We start from the raw sequence: 14512 nt of genomic DNA, 5'->3' as shown, positions 1-14512 counted from the left end.
AAGTCAGCCTTGGTGTTCTGTTCTCCAGCGGGTGGTGGAGCGTTGGGTAGCTTCAGCCACATCCGCACCGCCCGCCGTCAGGGTCTGTCACTCCCAAAAGATCGCCACAAGCCGTGCTCCGCCCCGCGGGGCCGTTCCGCCGAGGCACCTTACCCTCCGCGTCGTCTCCATTCCTCCGTCCGTCTCGGTGCCCTCCACTGCCTCCTTGACACCAACCCTCGTGTGCTACTTTTGGTCTTCCACCAAGACTTGTTCACTTTTCATTCGTTGTCTATTGTTCTTCTCTTTGTCATTCTCTTTGCTCAGCAAACCTCACAACGTCTGCATAAACGAAACATGTCCTTTCCGGCACCTGCATTGACGCCCCACAAGCATCCCAACCCCAGGTCCGCCAATCGGTGCCGCTCCGTTTCGAAAATCCTCGCCTTTCAACTTCAAGTTTCATGCTCAACAGTTTGATTGTGATGGAGACCTCTTCTCATCATCGACCTGTCATTTTCTTCAAAGTTTTTCCTACTCCGCTTCAGCCAGGAAGATGCCGCGCCTCTTATCGCGACCAAAGTCCAGGAGGCTGTCGGCAATGAGGGGACTACAAGTCACAATCCAAAAAAGAGATGATTGCACTAACAGGCGACATCACGTCAACGCCCATCTCTTCATTGCCACAGTAGTCCGGTAGGCTCCTAGAAGAACAAACGCCAGTTGGTGTACCGTCTCCCAGGAGCACTCGTCGGTCCCAGCAAACCCACAGAGATAAAGCTTCAAGAAGACCCTAAATGCTCCTTCGTTCCTCTTCTCGTCTTGGGCTCCTCGTGTTCACCCGCACGCCCTTTCCCTGGCTTCAAGAGTTCAAACGATGTTGCGCCGCCCTTCGACGTCATAACCCTCTCTCGCGGAGCGGCCACCACAATCTGAAACCCACCCCTCGAGTCCTCTCAACCCCATCAAAAATTGCCCGGCACCGCTTTCACTGCCACCGTCCCATCGCCTCTCCGCGTCTCCGCAACAGCTGCTGGACTCGGAATTGGGACGAGCGTGCCGCATTCTTTTCCTCAGGCCCGGACAACCGCTGCAAGACATCCCATCAAGCCTGCACGACGCACCGCCCGCCCAAAACCCGCCTCCGCGGCGGCCGCCCGGCAAACCTTCCTTCCGCAGAACCCACGCCCATTTCTCGCTCCCCGCGCATTCCGCCCCCCATCTTGAACCGGTCACTGATCTTTTGCCCCCAGAAGTGAGTTTTTTGTGTTCCAGCCTGCTCGCTTCTCTGCGCATCCGCCGGCCTCGAAGGCTGCAGAACTCTATGGGAAGCTTGCGAGCAAACGAAAATTTTTCTAGTGGCGCTTCAGGTGATCCATCAGGGTCTCTTGTGCAACCGACGGCGGAAGGACTACTATTTTAGGAGACGAGGACGTCGTCTTTGCGAGGCGCTCATCTCAGCCATCATGTCACCAATAGCGGCCTCAATTTCTTCTCGTATGCAAGCTTCCCTCGCGAGTCACCACAGATTCAATCGCTGTATGTTTTTCCTTGAGTGAGAGTCCAGCCTTCTGCAGCCACCATGCAGGTGACATGGCGCCTTACCACCAGACTGGAAAGAAAGCAAAGAGGCTTTGCAATGCTCTTGCGACATCTTTATTGGATTCACATATCCAACACTTTTGATCGTTATTCTCGGACGATCTAAAAATTCATCAAAGTCGCTCTGCCTGGTTCTATCATGATGCTGCTAATGAGGGCATCGTGTTCAAGAGCGAGATGCCAGCCTGTTTCCTATATACAGGTCCATGCAACTCTGGCGGTGGTCACGATCAGCAGAAGAATAATTCAGACAAGTGTGCAGCAAGCCACTTCGTTAGAGGTCGGCACTTTCATGGACCTGAAGAATCGGATGCAAGCCAACATGCGGAGTGAAAGTGCCAAGAGGAAGAAGAAGAAGAAGAAGAAGAAGAAGCCATGGGTGGCACGCCATCGACAGCTCAAGATTCGCAGAAGGCTTTGACTGAGAAAGACTGCGACCTGATATACAAGCAGAGATCCCAAGTCTGCTCCAGTCTTTCCATGCTTGGCGAGAGCAATTCAATGAATATCCTCCTGAGCTATTGCAAGGCTCTTCCTCAACTGAGACGAACAATGAGCCTCCCGGAATCTGGACAAATGGACGTAAGATCTCCACATTGGCTGGAATTTGCTTTTTGGGGTGGTCATCGCTCGCAGAATGGCACCTACCAATCATCGATGGCAACGCAGCAACACAGCATCGCCGCCTTCAACTTCTTGGTGAACTGGCTGAATAGTTTGGATCAAGTTGCTACGCCACAGTGGCTGACGAAAGAAACGTCAACTACAAGGTGTGTCGCCAAAGTTGCGTAGTTCAGCACAAGGCAAACACCTCTGCCCAGCTTGGAGTTGGCATTTCTTTTGCGGCCCACTGTAATGCTGTGCTATACTTACAGTCTGTGGCTGCAGATTTTTTGCTTTCCTTTCTCGCTGCGCTTCGATCCGAGGCAACAAGTAAATATAAAGCCACGAGAATATTGAAGGCCCGGCTATTTAGACTCGAGCGACTTCTCGTGTCAATTTGTCCTGGAACGACAGCACTTCAGCTTTGCACTTCGATAACCGGCTGTGTTGTTCGCCTTTCTCTTTCAAGAATTACACGCTTTCGTCGCTATGTCCTGTAGCCTCTGGGACGAGGAAATGCTTCAAGATGTCGCCTATTTTGATCAGAATCAGGGCGAAGAAATCCAAGCTTTCGAAGTCGAAGAAGACAAGCCACTCCGGAGAGAACGACTGTATCATTGGCAGGTGAGAAACTGGGTCGAAAAACGTTCGGCTTCGGAAAACTTGCGTCCATGTAGGACTCGACGTTTGTGTTGCCTGTAAGAAGCGAAGCGGCAAATTCTTTGAATTCACAGCTAAATTTATCAGGTTCATAGACCGCTCGCAAGCCTCAAAATGTAAATTCTCGTTTCCGTTCGACTCTGAGACCCTGAAAACCATCTTGAGAAATTTCCGCCTGCCGGTAGCATTTCTAGACGCTATCCATGGCATGCAGTTCATGACATGGGTCAATCCATTGATGGACGACTCCAAAGTTGTTGGTAGGTGTCGCAAGCTCTACAATTTCTTAATTCAAGGGACTATACGTTGATAAATAGACAGCAGGATTCTCGATAGCATCTTACTTCGCTGCTGCTTGGTCGCATTGCGCGCATTCAAACACTACATATGCTCTCGTACTTACCAAAAAAATCCCTGGCGAACCGGAAAATTTCAACGATCTGGCCATTCTCAAGAGTGTGGAAAAATCCCGAAAACAAAAGTTCCACCCTCTGTTCATTCCAACTGAACTCCACTGGAGAGAATTCAAAGGTATACAACGCACCTGCAATAGAAACATTGTCAAGGTGATAAATTCAGAAGGCTCTGTGGGGATTGATGGGGAAGCGGAGACAGACGAGGAGTTTTTGAAGAATTTCGAAAAAAACTTGAAAGCAATGGAAAAATTGACTTGGGACCTCGTCATATTCGAAAGTATGGGCCAACTACTATCCCGTGGAGTGAAAAACCTTCTGAAGGGCATGGAGAAACCTCAACTGCCGAAAGAGTCTGAATCGAGGTTCCTCGATTTCGAAACTAAGACTTCGCTCGATTATTTGGCTGGAGCTATGCAGGAGTTGCTACTGAGGCTTTCAAACTGCATCAGACGGACAGAATTATCGTTGTCAACGGTGAGATTGCCACCCAACACTTTCAAGCGAACAAAGGCCACTAATTAATTACAAGTACAATCAAATCATCTCCTATCGAGACACCAGACAGAACGCAAGGATTGCAAACGCATCCAAACGCGACAGTACCTCGATGAAGTCATTGGCGATATTGAGCGTCATATTTGTCCCACCTTCATGCATTTCGGTAAGCCCGTTTCCGTACGATGACTCCTTGGTCAACACCCACTTAACTTTGTCCACAGGCAGTAATGAGCATGCCTATGCTCTCATTCAATCCCGGTGATTTCTGAATCTTTTGGGCATACACGATTCCAATTACTGGAGTCACTATCATCGTCTGGATTTTTTACATGTACCGGATCGACAAGCGAACTGAGTACGAGTGGGAGAACCCAGGCGGTGCATCCAAGGAGAAACCGAACGCGAAGGGAAAGGCCTCGGAGTCGAGCGATGGTGAGCAAAACACGAGGCCGACACAGGGAGTGCATCGAGACTTGGAGAGCGGTGGTGAAAAGATCCCCGACCGGCCCTTCACTCTCTGGCATCTCTTCCGGCCCAAACTTGCTTCAAGTTGATCGCAATCACAAGAGCCTTTCTGCCGAAAAGCCCATCTGATCACAAGTAATCAAAGGGGCGTACGAGAAGTATTCAAGCACTTTACAGCTTATGGGATAGAAGTGCACCATGACACGCATGACCGTAGTTGGACCATGTTCTGTCCTCGGTTGCCTTTTTCGCTGGATCACAACATGGTATCATTTGCAGAATTCAATTATCTCATTTTCCTCGCAACTCACACGTGTCGCTCACAGATGAATCACCCTTCAATCCCCTCAAAGTCCCAACAGAATATCAATTCTTGACCTCGACGGCCTCCTGTTCATTCGTTGCATGTTTGACATCCAGCCCCTCGATGACTTCGTCAATCTGCTTCATGTTGGTATCTTTCATGTGCCACTTGATGATCGGAAGCATCAAGATAGGACCAGCGGCGACGAACTCAACCAATGTCAGCAGTGCTTCCCAGGTCAGGGGAAGGAGCAGACTTACCGCCCAGGAGCTGCCGAACATGAACTCCTTGCTGTATCCTTGCAGGTCGAGGGAATAGCCGCAGATCTGACACGCGGCGTTGAGAAGGCGGTACATGGCGCAGTATACAGAGAGCTGTAGCATGGTCAGTATTTGCAATCACGCAAGATGTGTGTCTCGGAGTTGCGTACCTCTGAAGTCTCGTTCGACAGTGCGCCCATGAACCAGAAAGCGTAGCAGTTGAATGTCGCATCCGAAAATCCGTACATCGTAAAGAGGAAAGCGTACCAGCCGTAGTCTTTGTCAAAGACATCCATCCGGTCCTTCTCGTCGAGCCCGTAGGTAGTCTTTTTCATTGCCCAATAGCCGCCGAGCCAAACGGCGTTGAAGGAAATGAACACGTAGAGCAGCCCCCAAAACGCCCTCCAGCGGCGTTTGCAAGGCAATTTGTCGGTGAAGATGTTCAACATCCAAGCAGCGGGAATTTGGATGACTCCGGAACAAAAGGTGTTGAGGGAGCGTCCGCGGACAGTGAAGAAGACGCCGTTGAAGCAGTTGTTTTGGTAGATGACGTAGTAATTGACGGCCCAGAAGTACGGCCACGCCCAGGCGATCCACTTGTGATCCATGAAGACGTAGTAGCTCGTCCATAGCTCCTCCGTGAACGTCTTTTGCTTTTCGAGCAACACGCGGGATCCGTCTTCCCTAACCATCTTTTGCCAGGGGTAGAGGCAAAGACCCAAGGCCGAACCGAGCAGCATCAGTATCATGAATCCGATGTAGGTCCCGTCTGTGACTGTGCTCTTGTTGTTGTCGCCTGCATTCCAATTTTGACCAACTTCTGGGAGTCAGTAACTGCATCCTCCAAATGTAAAGGTCAACGCACCTGGGATGGCAGCGCCAATCACGACACCGAATTGAAAGATGGACCAGAAGATAGACACGTACATGCCCTTCTTATCTTCGGATGCAAAGGCGGTGATTGCTGTGCCTTCAGCTACCCACAAGAACGCGGCCGCTTTTGACAAAGTCAGTCTCGAGGCGTCCGCGATTGGCGGTTTCATCGTATTCTACTCACACAGTCCGCACCAGCAACCGCCGAAAACGACGAATGGTGTATTTCCGGTCCTGTTGAAGCACCAGAGAGACGCCGCGTACTGTCGTGATGCATTAGCAATGCTCGAGAAAGAGTGAAGTGTTTATCTCACAGCCGCGTATCCAACGCCGCCGAAGCAAAGCGTTTTGCGCAGACCAAAATAGTTGAGACAGGCAGGCGCAATCAAATTGAACACTGTAAAGACCGTGTATAAACTGATGTTTGCGATGTCGCTAAGCCAAGCTGTTTGCTGGCCGGCGCCACCGAGAAACTAGAGATTGGTTTCGATCAGCTTTGGAACTCCCTCCTTTGCCAGAGTAGTTTGGGATTCAATGCGCGTACCGTAATGACATTGTACATTCTATGTGGCATTGTCAGCAACTTTCAAAGTCCGAAGGGACTAACACGTACCCGACAGTAAGGAAGAGGACACAACCGAGCATTATCGCCTGCACTCGAGGATGGCTGTATGCCCATACCGTCACGCCGCAGACATTGTGTGATTTTGGCAACTACTCGTCGTATTAGTTCCGAAATTCCGAGGACTTTTTGGGGTTGAAGTTGTCAAGCTTTGCGCCCACGCTGCATTTCCAACATAAACCCGCCACAACCAACAGCGAAAGAAATTTTGAAGAATACCTCGACGGAGCCCTTCACGTAGCACGTCTGGTCCTGTGTGATCTCGGCCTGTTTTCCCCCGGGCGTCACTGCATAAGTGACGTCAGAAGCCTGCTTTTCCGAATCCATCGTTGGTGAGGCTCTGCCGTAGGAGTTTGGTTCAACGACAACGCAAAGCCGGGGCGTATGGTGTACAGGCTAGTGTGTGGCATTCCGTTGCCAAAATAAATAACAGATGTTGACGTTTTTGCGGTAGTCGCTATCGCGAGCCCCATATCCCGGCTTATCATTGGAGTCCAAGCCAAAGGTTAAGCTCTCCATTTTTCCCGTTCGGGGAATTGAGCTTGGTTGCCGGAATTGGCAACAGAGAAATCTCCGAGTCCTTTCAGTGGTCGACAGCGAATTCCCATCGACCAAATGCCTCTGCGATAAGATCAGTCGTACAGCTCTGTGCTTCTGACGGTGAGTACTGCAGTTGCAATTGCAACGCGCTGGATTATCTAGCTTGGCTCAGCCAATGAATCCTGGCCTTAAGATAAGCAAAGTAATCGACATGCAATTCTGACAAGGAACGCCACACGAAAGTGGTGGCAGGACATTTTGACGATGGGAGATGAGTGTCGTGAAAACAAAGTGCGGGTGCGGGGTCGGGAAGCAGCAACCCAGCTTCCATCTTGAGAACCTCACCTCTCCATCGCACCATCTGCATCACCACCGGCGACATGAAGACATCTCCGACTCCTGGTCCCCGGACAAACTCTCTTGGGTTCGCCAAAACGGATTGCTTCTCATGCGCCGCCATTGGCCGACCCTGCGACAGACAGCGTCCTCTCTGCCACGCCTGTCTCCGTGATGGATCTCGGTGCCGCGGATTTCCAACAACCCTGTCATGGCACGACAAGAGGAGCGTCATCTCGCGTGGCCCAACGAGAAATCCAAACAAGTGTGGTCTTGCAAACAAACAAGCCGCGTCGCCTTTGTCGGATCCGCAGCAAACCGCGCCCGCGCAGTCATTCAAGTTTGTTACTGCGCGCCCCTGGAAACAACGACGCAAAAGTTCGACTACAAAATCTCCATCCGAGAAGGGACACAGCTCGCAGTCACCAGCCAGCGTGGAGATGTCCAATGATTCACCTGTCGACCATGCAATTGAAGACTCCAGTGCAATTTCAACGTCACCCGAAGCAACTAACGCGCAAGAAAACTTACCACACAATCAGAGTAAGCAGACCCAGATCTTTATGAATTTAAACGCTCGTTGACCACAAGAGACAGATGTGCTGTTGAATTTTGTAGATTCCGGAGGAGACAACCATGTTGTCGACACTACCCAAGCGCCAGAACCTTCCACGTCTCTCTTTTCTTTGTTTGATCACGAGTCGAACCAAGGTCTGCCTGACCTTGACGCATTCACTTGGGAACAAACTCCGACCAATTTTGGCATTATTCCTGAACTTGAAGAGAACATTGAACCTCCATTGTTCGGCCCATCGCCCTCCATGCTTACAAACCCAATATCCATCCCTTTCCCTTCTGCAGCACCCCTTTGCAAAAAGCTATTCTACCCAGAGAAGGTCTCAGAACTGTTGACCTTGTGTAAGGTTTCTCTTGGGAGAGGCTGTCTCAATGATGCATACTAATTTTTGAGGTAGACGACAAAGAATTTTGCAGTCTACCCCTGACATACGACATTTCGGCAAACCCATTCCGGGTAGGCAAAGATACTTCAAGCGGCTCAAAGCTCCTTCTGAATGCCATCTTGGCCGTGAGTTCGTACCATATGAGTCGTATGGAGCCTTCATGGCAGGATGACGCACACGAGTACAAGGAATCAACGCTATCTTTGCTCCACGAGAAGTGTGCAGAAGAATCAGACGTTCAACAAAGATCGAGCCTACTCGATGCAGTTCTAGCACTCTTCACGCTCGAGGTGACCGCCCCAAAGCTGTCTTTGTGCGCAGCCAAAAAAATTAACATTTGCTGCAGTCTGCTCAGTCTGCCTTTGGCTTCTGGCCAGATCGATTGAAGAAGGCTCTCAAAATTCTGAACCGCATGGGATTCGAAAGTCTGCGCAGCTCGTCTCGTCTTCGCTCCCAGACTGCAATGCTTTTATGGTGAGCACTGTTCATTATCGAAAAGGATTCTCAGCTGATCTATCAGGTGGGATTCGACAATCGCCTTGATATCCCGCAGAGGTCTCGTTTTCCCCTCGTCCTACCTGTCCGTCATTGCGGAATACGAGAAACGCGACGATTGGAGTTTCTTCCAAGTCTCTGGATGCTCGTCGGAGCTGATTCTCTGCCTGAGCAAACTGGGCCACCTGGCTGTGGAAAAGGAGATCGCAACCATGATGACTTGGGTTCGATTTGATGAGACACCTATCGACGAACTCGAGTCCACTTTGGAGAGCTTGAGATGGGTAGAATCATTCTCAACAACAGACTCGGAGGAAGACATCCAAAAGGAGCGCGACCATTTCCATTGCACAGAGGCTTGGCGAAACGCTCTTCTGCTTTATCTCAACAGAGTATTCAGATGGGACCGGCAGTCAAAGGCACCAGCAAAGCTTTCTCACTACGCTCGGATCGTTCTGGATCACACAAAGTCGTGTCGTAGGACATCGACTGTGCAGAAGCAATTGCTTCTGCCTGTGTTTCTTGCTGGAGTAGAGCTCGCAGACAGCGAGGCTCGGGGCTTTTGCCAGAGCTATTGTCAGTGGTGGAGCCAAAAGTGTCGGTATCAAATGTTCGACACTGTCAGCTTCCTACTCAATGAATTTTGGGAGGAGAAGGACAAATCGGGAGATGCGAGCATGTGGTGGGGTTCCATGATTGACCGCAAGACACGCCACTGCACTTTGACCAACCAGTTTCTGTTTGGATAGCATGCAGATATCAGGCAATTGGTCCGCACAAAGCAACGCCATTCCAGAAGCTCGCGTCGTTCACAAGTTGTGCAAGTTCTATGGTCAAGTGCGCTCCGCGCCCTATCTCTCGGAGTGCTTGAACACTTGGGTCTCCACCACTGTTGAGAGACGGCTTTTTCACGTACCTCTCGGATTTGTCGTGCCTCGACATTCGCGACCCAAACTTTGGTACGCCGACATGCGTCTTCTTTGGCTGATAAGATGGTCCAAAAACCGACAAACCGAGCCAATGAGACGTCAGTCCTGATTTCCTTTTTAGGCAACCGAGTTGGCAGGATATATGCCGGCCATACCACACTCTTCGTCCGCCACTAGCTGGCCAACCTTGACCGAAAAATTCGCTGCTTGCTTGAAAATCTTACCTTATCAAAGCAAAAATGGCGGCCCTCGGATTGGCTCACGGCGCCCCGACCAGCTACCACCCAAGCAAATCCAACGGCGTCACGAGTAATGGGCATTCAAATGGCATCACCAAGGAATCTCTTCCCAAGGTTCGTGTCTTGCCCAACACTGCGTCAGTCGAAGAGGTCGTGGACGCATTGAAGGTCGCTGGCGGTGTCGTGATTAAGAATGCCGTTGCTCATGAAGACTTGGACGTCATTGAGAGTAAATTCCCCCCAAATCATACCTCACAAAATACTGATCCGACTACAGAGGACCTTCGCCCCCTTCTCGAGAAAGACGCACCATGGGACGGCGACTTCTTCCCAAAGCAGACGCGCCGCTGCTATGGACTTATTCCCAATTCCAAAACTTGCGCCGAGAAAGTCATCATGCATCCGCTCTACCAGGCAACGTGCGCCAAGTTCCTGACGACCAAGAACTGGTTCTGGAGTGGCCACAAAAAGACGTATGCCACTTCAAATCCCCAAATCATGAACACGGTGTGCTTCTCCATCAACCCGGGGGCTCACGAGCAACCCCTCCATCGCGATGACTGGTGCTACCACGTCGTCAACAAGAAAATCGACAAGTATCCCGAGGACCTGCAGCGCGACACTGGTCTTGGCTGGTTCGTTGCGGCCAAAGATGCGACAAAGGAGAACGGCTGCACGCGCTTCATCCCTGGATCTCACCTCTGGGAGCACGAGCGCGAGCCTGATGACGGTATGGTTGCGTATGCAGAGCTAAAGAAGGGCGACGGCTTCATGATGTTTGCCAGCTGTTACCACGGGTATTTCCCCTCGTTCACAATACTCGAGTGCCACGCAGCTAACCAGCGTTCAGGGGCGGTGCAAACAAGACTGTTGATCAGGAGCGCCTGCTATTCAGCTGCTTCATGACGCGCGGCTGGTTGCGTCAGGAGGAGAACCACTATCTGAACATGAGCCTGGAGAAGGCCAAATCGCTGCCGCTGGCGCAGCAAAAGCTCGCAGGCTACGATTTGAGCGAGCCGTTCTTGGGATGGGTCAATTCGACAAATCCTCGCGTCGTGCTTGATCCCACAATTGAGGCAAGTCTGCCAGTTTCTGCTGCAACTAACTCAAGCTGATGCATCTTTCACAGGGCGGGAAGGACATGGTGAAGAATGAGAATGACGAAGAGAAAGAAGGAGCAACGAATGGAAATTCCGCTTAGCAGTGGGATTATGCCAGAGGCAAAGGGCGTCATGTACTTCGGCAGTTCTCCCACACTACCGTAGAGCCTCACGAGCCAAACTGCTGCCCACGAGCCATCTCCCAACCTAAATTGAGCATCGGTATCAGAAACCCCGCGCTGCCGTCTGTCGTGAAAGCTTTCCCTCTTCATAACACGCCTCCACGTGACACGCTGTCTCTCGCTTCATAAACTTCCGCCTGCGGGGCAATCAAAGCAAGAAAACGCCTCCCCTCCGCCGCAGTGACATGATTCATGACCATACCCTGCCCTCATCCACATACGCCTAGGCTATCATGGCAAGAACGGCGTTCCCGGGCCTTATCTGCGAAAGATGGCGGGGTGCTTGTTGGATTATGCGCGCACCATTCCTCCGCCATTCGTGATAACAGCCCCATTGCCGCGATAGGAAATCGAAGCGTGGTTACTGGGATAGGAAAGCAGGATAGAGGATAGCGCATGGTAGGCGTATCACAACACTCCAAGGTGGGGTTTGGCGAGATTTTGATATTTGTCTGCAAGCCAATGGTTTTTCTGGTTGTTGACAGAAGGCCAGTTTCCCCGCGAGAACTGAATTGCTGCCACGCCAATAAGCCAGCTCAGGGCAGAGAGCCGACTTTGTAAATTGTCAGGAAAACAGAAAGGCATCCAAGTCAACATGTCGCAAAATCACAAGGACACGGCCTCAGCAAATGCTCGCATTACAGCGTTCGCTGCCTCGCAGAAAGATGCCCCTGAAATCATTGGATATGTCGAGCCGTGGATCACGTCGCCCGGCGACACTGTGGACGTCAAGGTTCCTACCTCCTTTTGAGTCCCTTCTTCTAGCAAATGCTAACGCACAGAACAGGTCTCAAGCACCGTCCGCCGCTACCAGTACCAGCTTGTCCGCTTGATCCAAGGACTCGACCATCCCAAAGCGGCGCCGCTGCGCAAAGAAGTCATCACCGCCGTGCCGCGTGGCACGTGTACGCAGGGTCGCCGGCAGCGCGCGCAGCCGGGCTCCTATGCTATTGTTGACTGCTGGGGAGGCGAGCGTCTTCTCGCGACCAAAGCTGGGTTTGCGGCGCGGGTGTTTGTCCAGCCGTGGTTGCCGCAGGCTGGACACGCACAGACGCTGCTATCGACCCTGGATGCGGAGAGGAAGAGCGGCGTAGAGGTTGTCATTGGCGAGAGTGGATGTCTTGCGCTGTATGTGGGAACGGGGAGGGATGTGGAGGTTGTGCAGTCGAGTATTAAGTTGCGCCGGTGGCGATGGGCGGAGGTTCGTGTTGAGATCAAGGGGAGGGAAGCCGAGTTGAGCGTGAGGCATCTCAATCGACTGCTCGAAAATGCGCCAGCTCCAGGGCGTGTCCAAAAAAGACTGAAGTCCGACGCCGTGCTTTATTCACCTGGGACTCCGCTCCTGCTTGGCTCTGGAGTTGCCGCTACCAGTCCTCAAGCACGATCTTCACATCCGAGCAACTTCTTCAATGGCCGTTTGGACTCTCCCGCTGTGTCCGCAATTGAGTCTCGGGAAAGTGGCAGTCGTCCACCGCTGGTACACTTCGACTTCTCCGTTGGCATCCCTACGGACAGCATCACTGACGTTTCGGGAAACGCACGACACGGTCGCCTGGTAAATGCACCAAGCCGTGCAGTCAAAGGGTACGACTGGGACGGGTCGGAGCCAGACTGGACAAAGGCCAAGTTTGGCTACGGGGCCATCCATTTCCACGAAGACGATTTGGACGACGCGGCGTGGGAGACAGACTTCAAGCTGACGATTCCCTCTGCCGCACTGTCAGGGGCATACGCAGTGGAAGCATGGGACCCAGAGAACCCCAAGCTTCGCGATTCAATAACGTTCTTCGTGCGGCCAGGTCGACTTGGCCGCAGCTCGGCCCAAAGACAGTCGCGAAGCAGCCAGCCGGATGTGGCTATTGTGCTAAGCACCTTCACCTACCTCGCCTACGCCAACGAGCATATGTACGACGAGTCCAAACGGACCTTCATGGAAGTCCCAGGCGGTGCTACTATTTCGGAGAGTGAGGACTTCTATCGCATGGTGCGCCGCAGCGACCTCGGTCTGTCCATGTACGACGAGCACCGAGATGGCTCTGGCAGCGTTTTCTCCAGCTCGAAGCGGCCTATCCTGAATGTGCGACCTGGGTACATAATGTGGGCGTTCAATCGACCGCGCGAATTCAGCGCCGACTTGCTTGCCATCGGGTTCCTCGAAGAACGACTCGGCCGTGGGAACTATGACGTGGTGACAGATCATGACCTGCACATGAGCGGCGTCGAAGCTTTGTCCGGCTATAAATGCGTGTTGACCGGCTGCCATCCAGAATATCCTTCGCTGGAATCTTTAAATGCGTATGCGGCATATGCTCGAGAAGGTGGGAGCATCATGTTCCTGGGAGGCAACGGATTCTACGTAAGTATCTCGAGAAATGCATAAAAAAAGTCTGACTGAATGAGGACGCAGTGGGTATCAGTCACTGACCCCAAACGGCCGCACCGCCTCGAAGTTCGGCGCGGCGACCAAGGATGCCGCTCCTTTGGTCTCCCCGCTGGCGAAACCATTCACTCGCTCAACGGCCAGCAAGGTGCCCTTTGGCGCTCTCGCGGAAGACCCGCACAGTCGCTTTTTGGGATCGGCAGCGCAGCGTGCGGAACGGGGCCAGGCGTGCCATATGCACCCACTGCTGCGGCGCACACCCCCGAGTTCTACTGGCTCTGGGACAAGATTCCAACCCATGACCGTAGCCTCATCGGAGTCGAGGGATTTGGCGGTGGTGCCAGTGGAGATGAAATCGACCGGCTTGATTTTGACCTCGGGACGCCCCTGAACGCCGTCTTGCTTGCTTCAAGTTTGCGACACAGCGACAAATTCGGCTTGTTCAATGAGGAGCAGATGTTCCCTATGGTGGATACTTTGGGTCCCGAGTGCGATAGGGTAAGGAGCGACATGGTCTTCTATGAGACAGCGGCGGGGGGCTGCGTCTTCAGTGTTGGGAGTATTAACTGGTACTCTAGCCTGGCGCACGATGCCTATCGAAACAATTGCGCTCAGTTGACGGAGAATGTCATGAGAAGATTTGTCGCTCTGGGAAAGCGGAAGAGGGAAGCACGTCTGTAGAGTTGTGTTTCGCTGGGCAGCGTCCCGAACTCGCCTTCGAATTAATTCAATTTTCGTCCGTACCTTCGCCAACAAGTGTGTTGGGTATTTGAAAACTCTCATGACATTGGGAAGTCTAGAGCCATTCCATGGCAGACCCGAGGTATCGCCGTCTCACATTGAGCTGCAACACCGGCATCCTGCACAGGATTCTGCTTGTGAACGCATCCTTCGTGGAAGCTCCAAGGGAGGGAGGGATAGTGTATTCACAAATCGAAGTGCAAATGCGAAGCCACTACTGCCAGACCGACAGCCTAGCTAAAACACAACACCACCCTCGCATCCGAATACGAGCCCCCATGCGCGCGTTTCTTTCTCTTTTCAGCCGGATCGGCTCCACGAAACAA

At 52.2% G+C, this 14512-nt stretch overlaps 5 protein-coding genes across 5 annotated transcripts; 4 read left to right on the top strand and 1 right to left on the bottom strand.

Moving 5' to 3' along the window:
• Positions 1-2523: 2523 nt before the first annotated feature.
• BKA78DRAFT_7458 (uncharacterized protein) lies at positions 2524-4107 on the top strand. The gene is made up of 5 exons (XM_066893676.1): positions 2524-2882; positions 2932-3104; positions 3166-3734; positions 3790-3921; positions 3980-4107. The coding sequence occupies exons 1-5, from the start codon at positions 2674-2676 to the stop codon at positions 4025-4027; spliced, it is 1131 nt and encodes a 376-aa protein (XP_066749065.1). The 5' UTR covers positions 2524-2673; the 3' UTR covers positions 4028-4107.
• Positions 4108-4589: 482 nt separating this feature from the next.
• Positions 4590-6609, bottom strand: BKA78DRAFT_348489 (major facilitator superfamily domain-containing protein; the record flags this gene model as incomplete). Its single annotated transcript, XM_066890647.1, has 9 exons — positions 4590-4736; positions 4788-4901; positions 4958-5604; positions 5653-5784; positions 5845-5923; positions 5975-6133; positions 6205-6223; positions 6274-6374; positions 6502-6609. 9 exons carry the CDS (start codon positions 6607-6609, stop codon positions 4590-4592), a joined length of 1506 nt encoding a protein of 501 aa, XP_066749064.1.
• Positions 6610-7979: 1370 nt separating this feature from the next.
• On the top strand, positions 7980-9591 carry BKA78DRAFT_375869 (fungal-specific transcription factor domain-containing protein; the record flags this gene model as incomplete). Its single annotated transcript, XM_066892815.1, has 4 exons — positions 7980-8076; positions 8133-8410; positions 8467-8594; positions 8641-9591. 4 exons carry the CDS (start codon positions 7980-7982, stop codon positions 9362-9364), a joined length of 1227 nt encoding a protein of 408 aa, XP_066749063.1. The 3' UTR covers positions 9365-9591.
• A 192-nt stretch (positions 9592-9783) lies between these two features.
• BKA78DRAFT_348487 (phytanoyl-dioxygenase family protein) lies at positions 9784-10898 on the top strand (the record flags this gene model as incomplete). Its single annotated transcript, XM_066890646.1, has 3 exons — positions 9784-10012; positions 10061-10580; positions 10634-10898. The coding sequence occupies 3 exons, from the start codon at positions 9784-9786 to the stop codon at positions 10896-10898; spliced, it is 1014 nt and encodes a 337-aa protein (XP_066749062.1).
• A 762-nt stretch (positions 10899-11660) lies between these two features.
• On the top strand, positions 11661-14126 carry BKA78DRAFT_291085 (uncharacterized protein; the record flags this gene model as incomplete). The annotated part of the gene is made up of 3 exons (XM_066885839.1): positions 11661-11798; positions 11853-13421; positions 13473-14126. The coding sequence occupies 3 exons, from the start codon at positions 11661-11663 to the stop codon at positions 14124-14126; spliced, it is 2361 nt and encodes a 786-aa protein (XP_066749061.1).
• Positions 14127-14512: the final 386 nt, after the last annotated feature.

Source organism: Phyllosticta capitalensis, assembly GCF_038381095.1.
Source record: "Phyllosticta capitalensis strain CBS 128856 chromosome Unknown BKA78scaffold_1, whole genome shotgun sequence".
Taxonomy (NCBI): Eukaryota; Fungi; Ascomycota; class Dothideomycetes; order Botryosphaeriales; family Phyllostictaceae; genus Phyllosticta; species Phyllosticta capitalensis.
The sequence above is the reverse complement of the archived record's forward strand: the minus strand, read 5'-3'. Positions and strand labels throughout refer to the sequence as shown.

Coding starts and splice junctions, on each gene's coding strand:
- BKA78DRAFT_7458 (XM_066893676.1), top strand. CDS start 2,674: ATGTCCTGTAGCCTCTGGGACGAGGAAATGCTTCAAGATGTCGCCTAT. Junction 2,883..2,931: donor ACTCGACGTTTGTGTTGCCT/GTAAGAAGCGAA, acceptor TAAATTTATCAG/GTTCATAGACCGCTCGCAAG. Junction 3,922..3,979: donor TCCCACCTTCATGCATTTCG/GTAAGCCCGTTT, acceptor CTTTGTCCACAG/GCAGTAATGAGCATGCCTAT.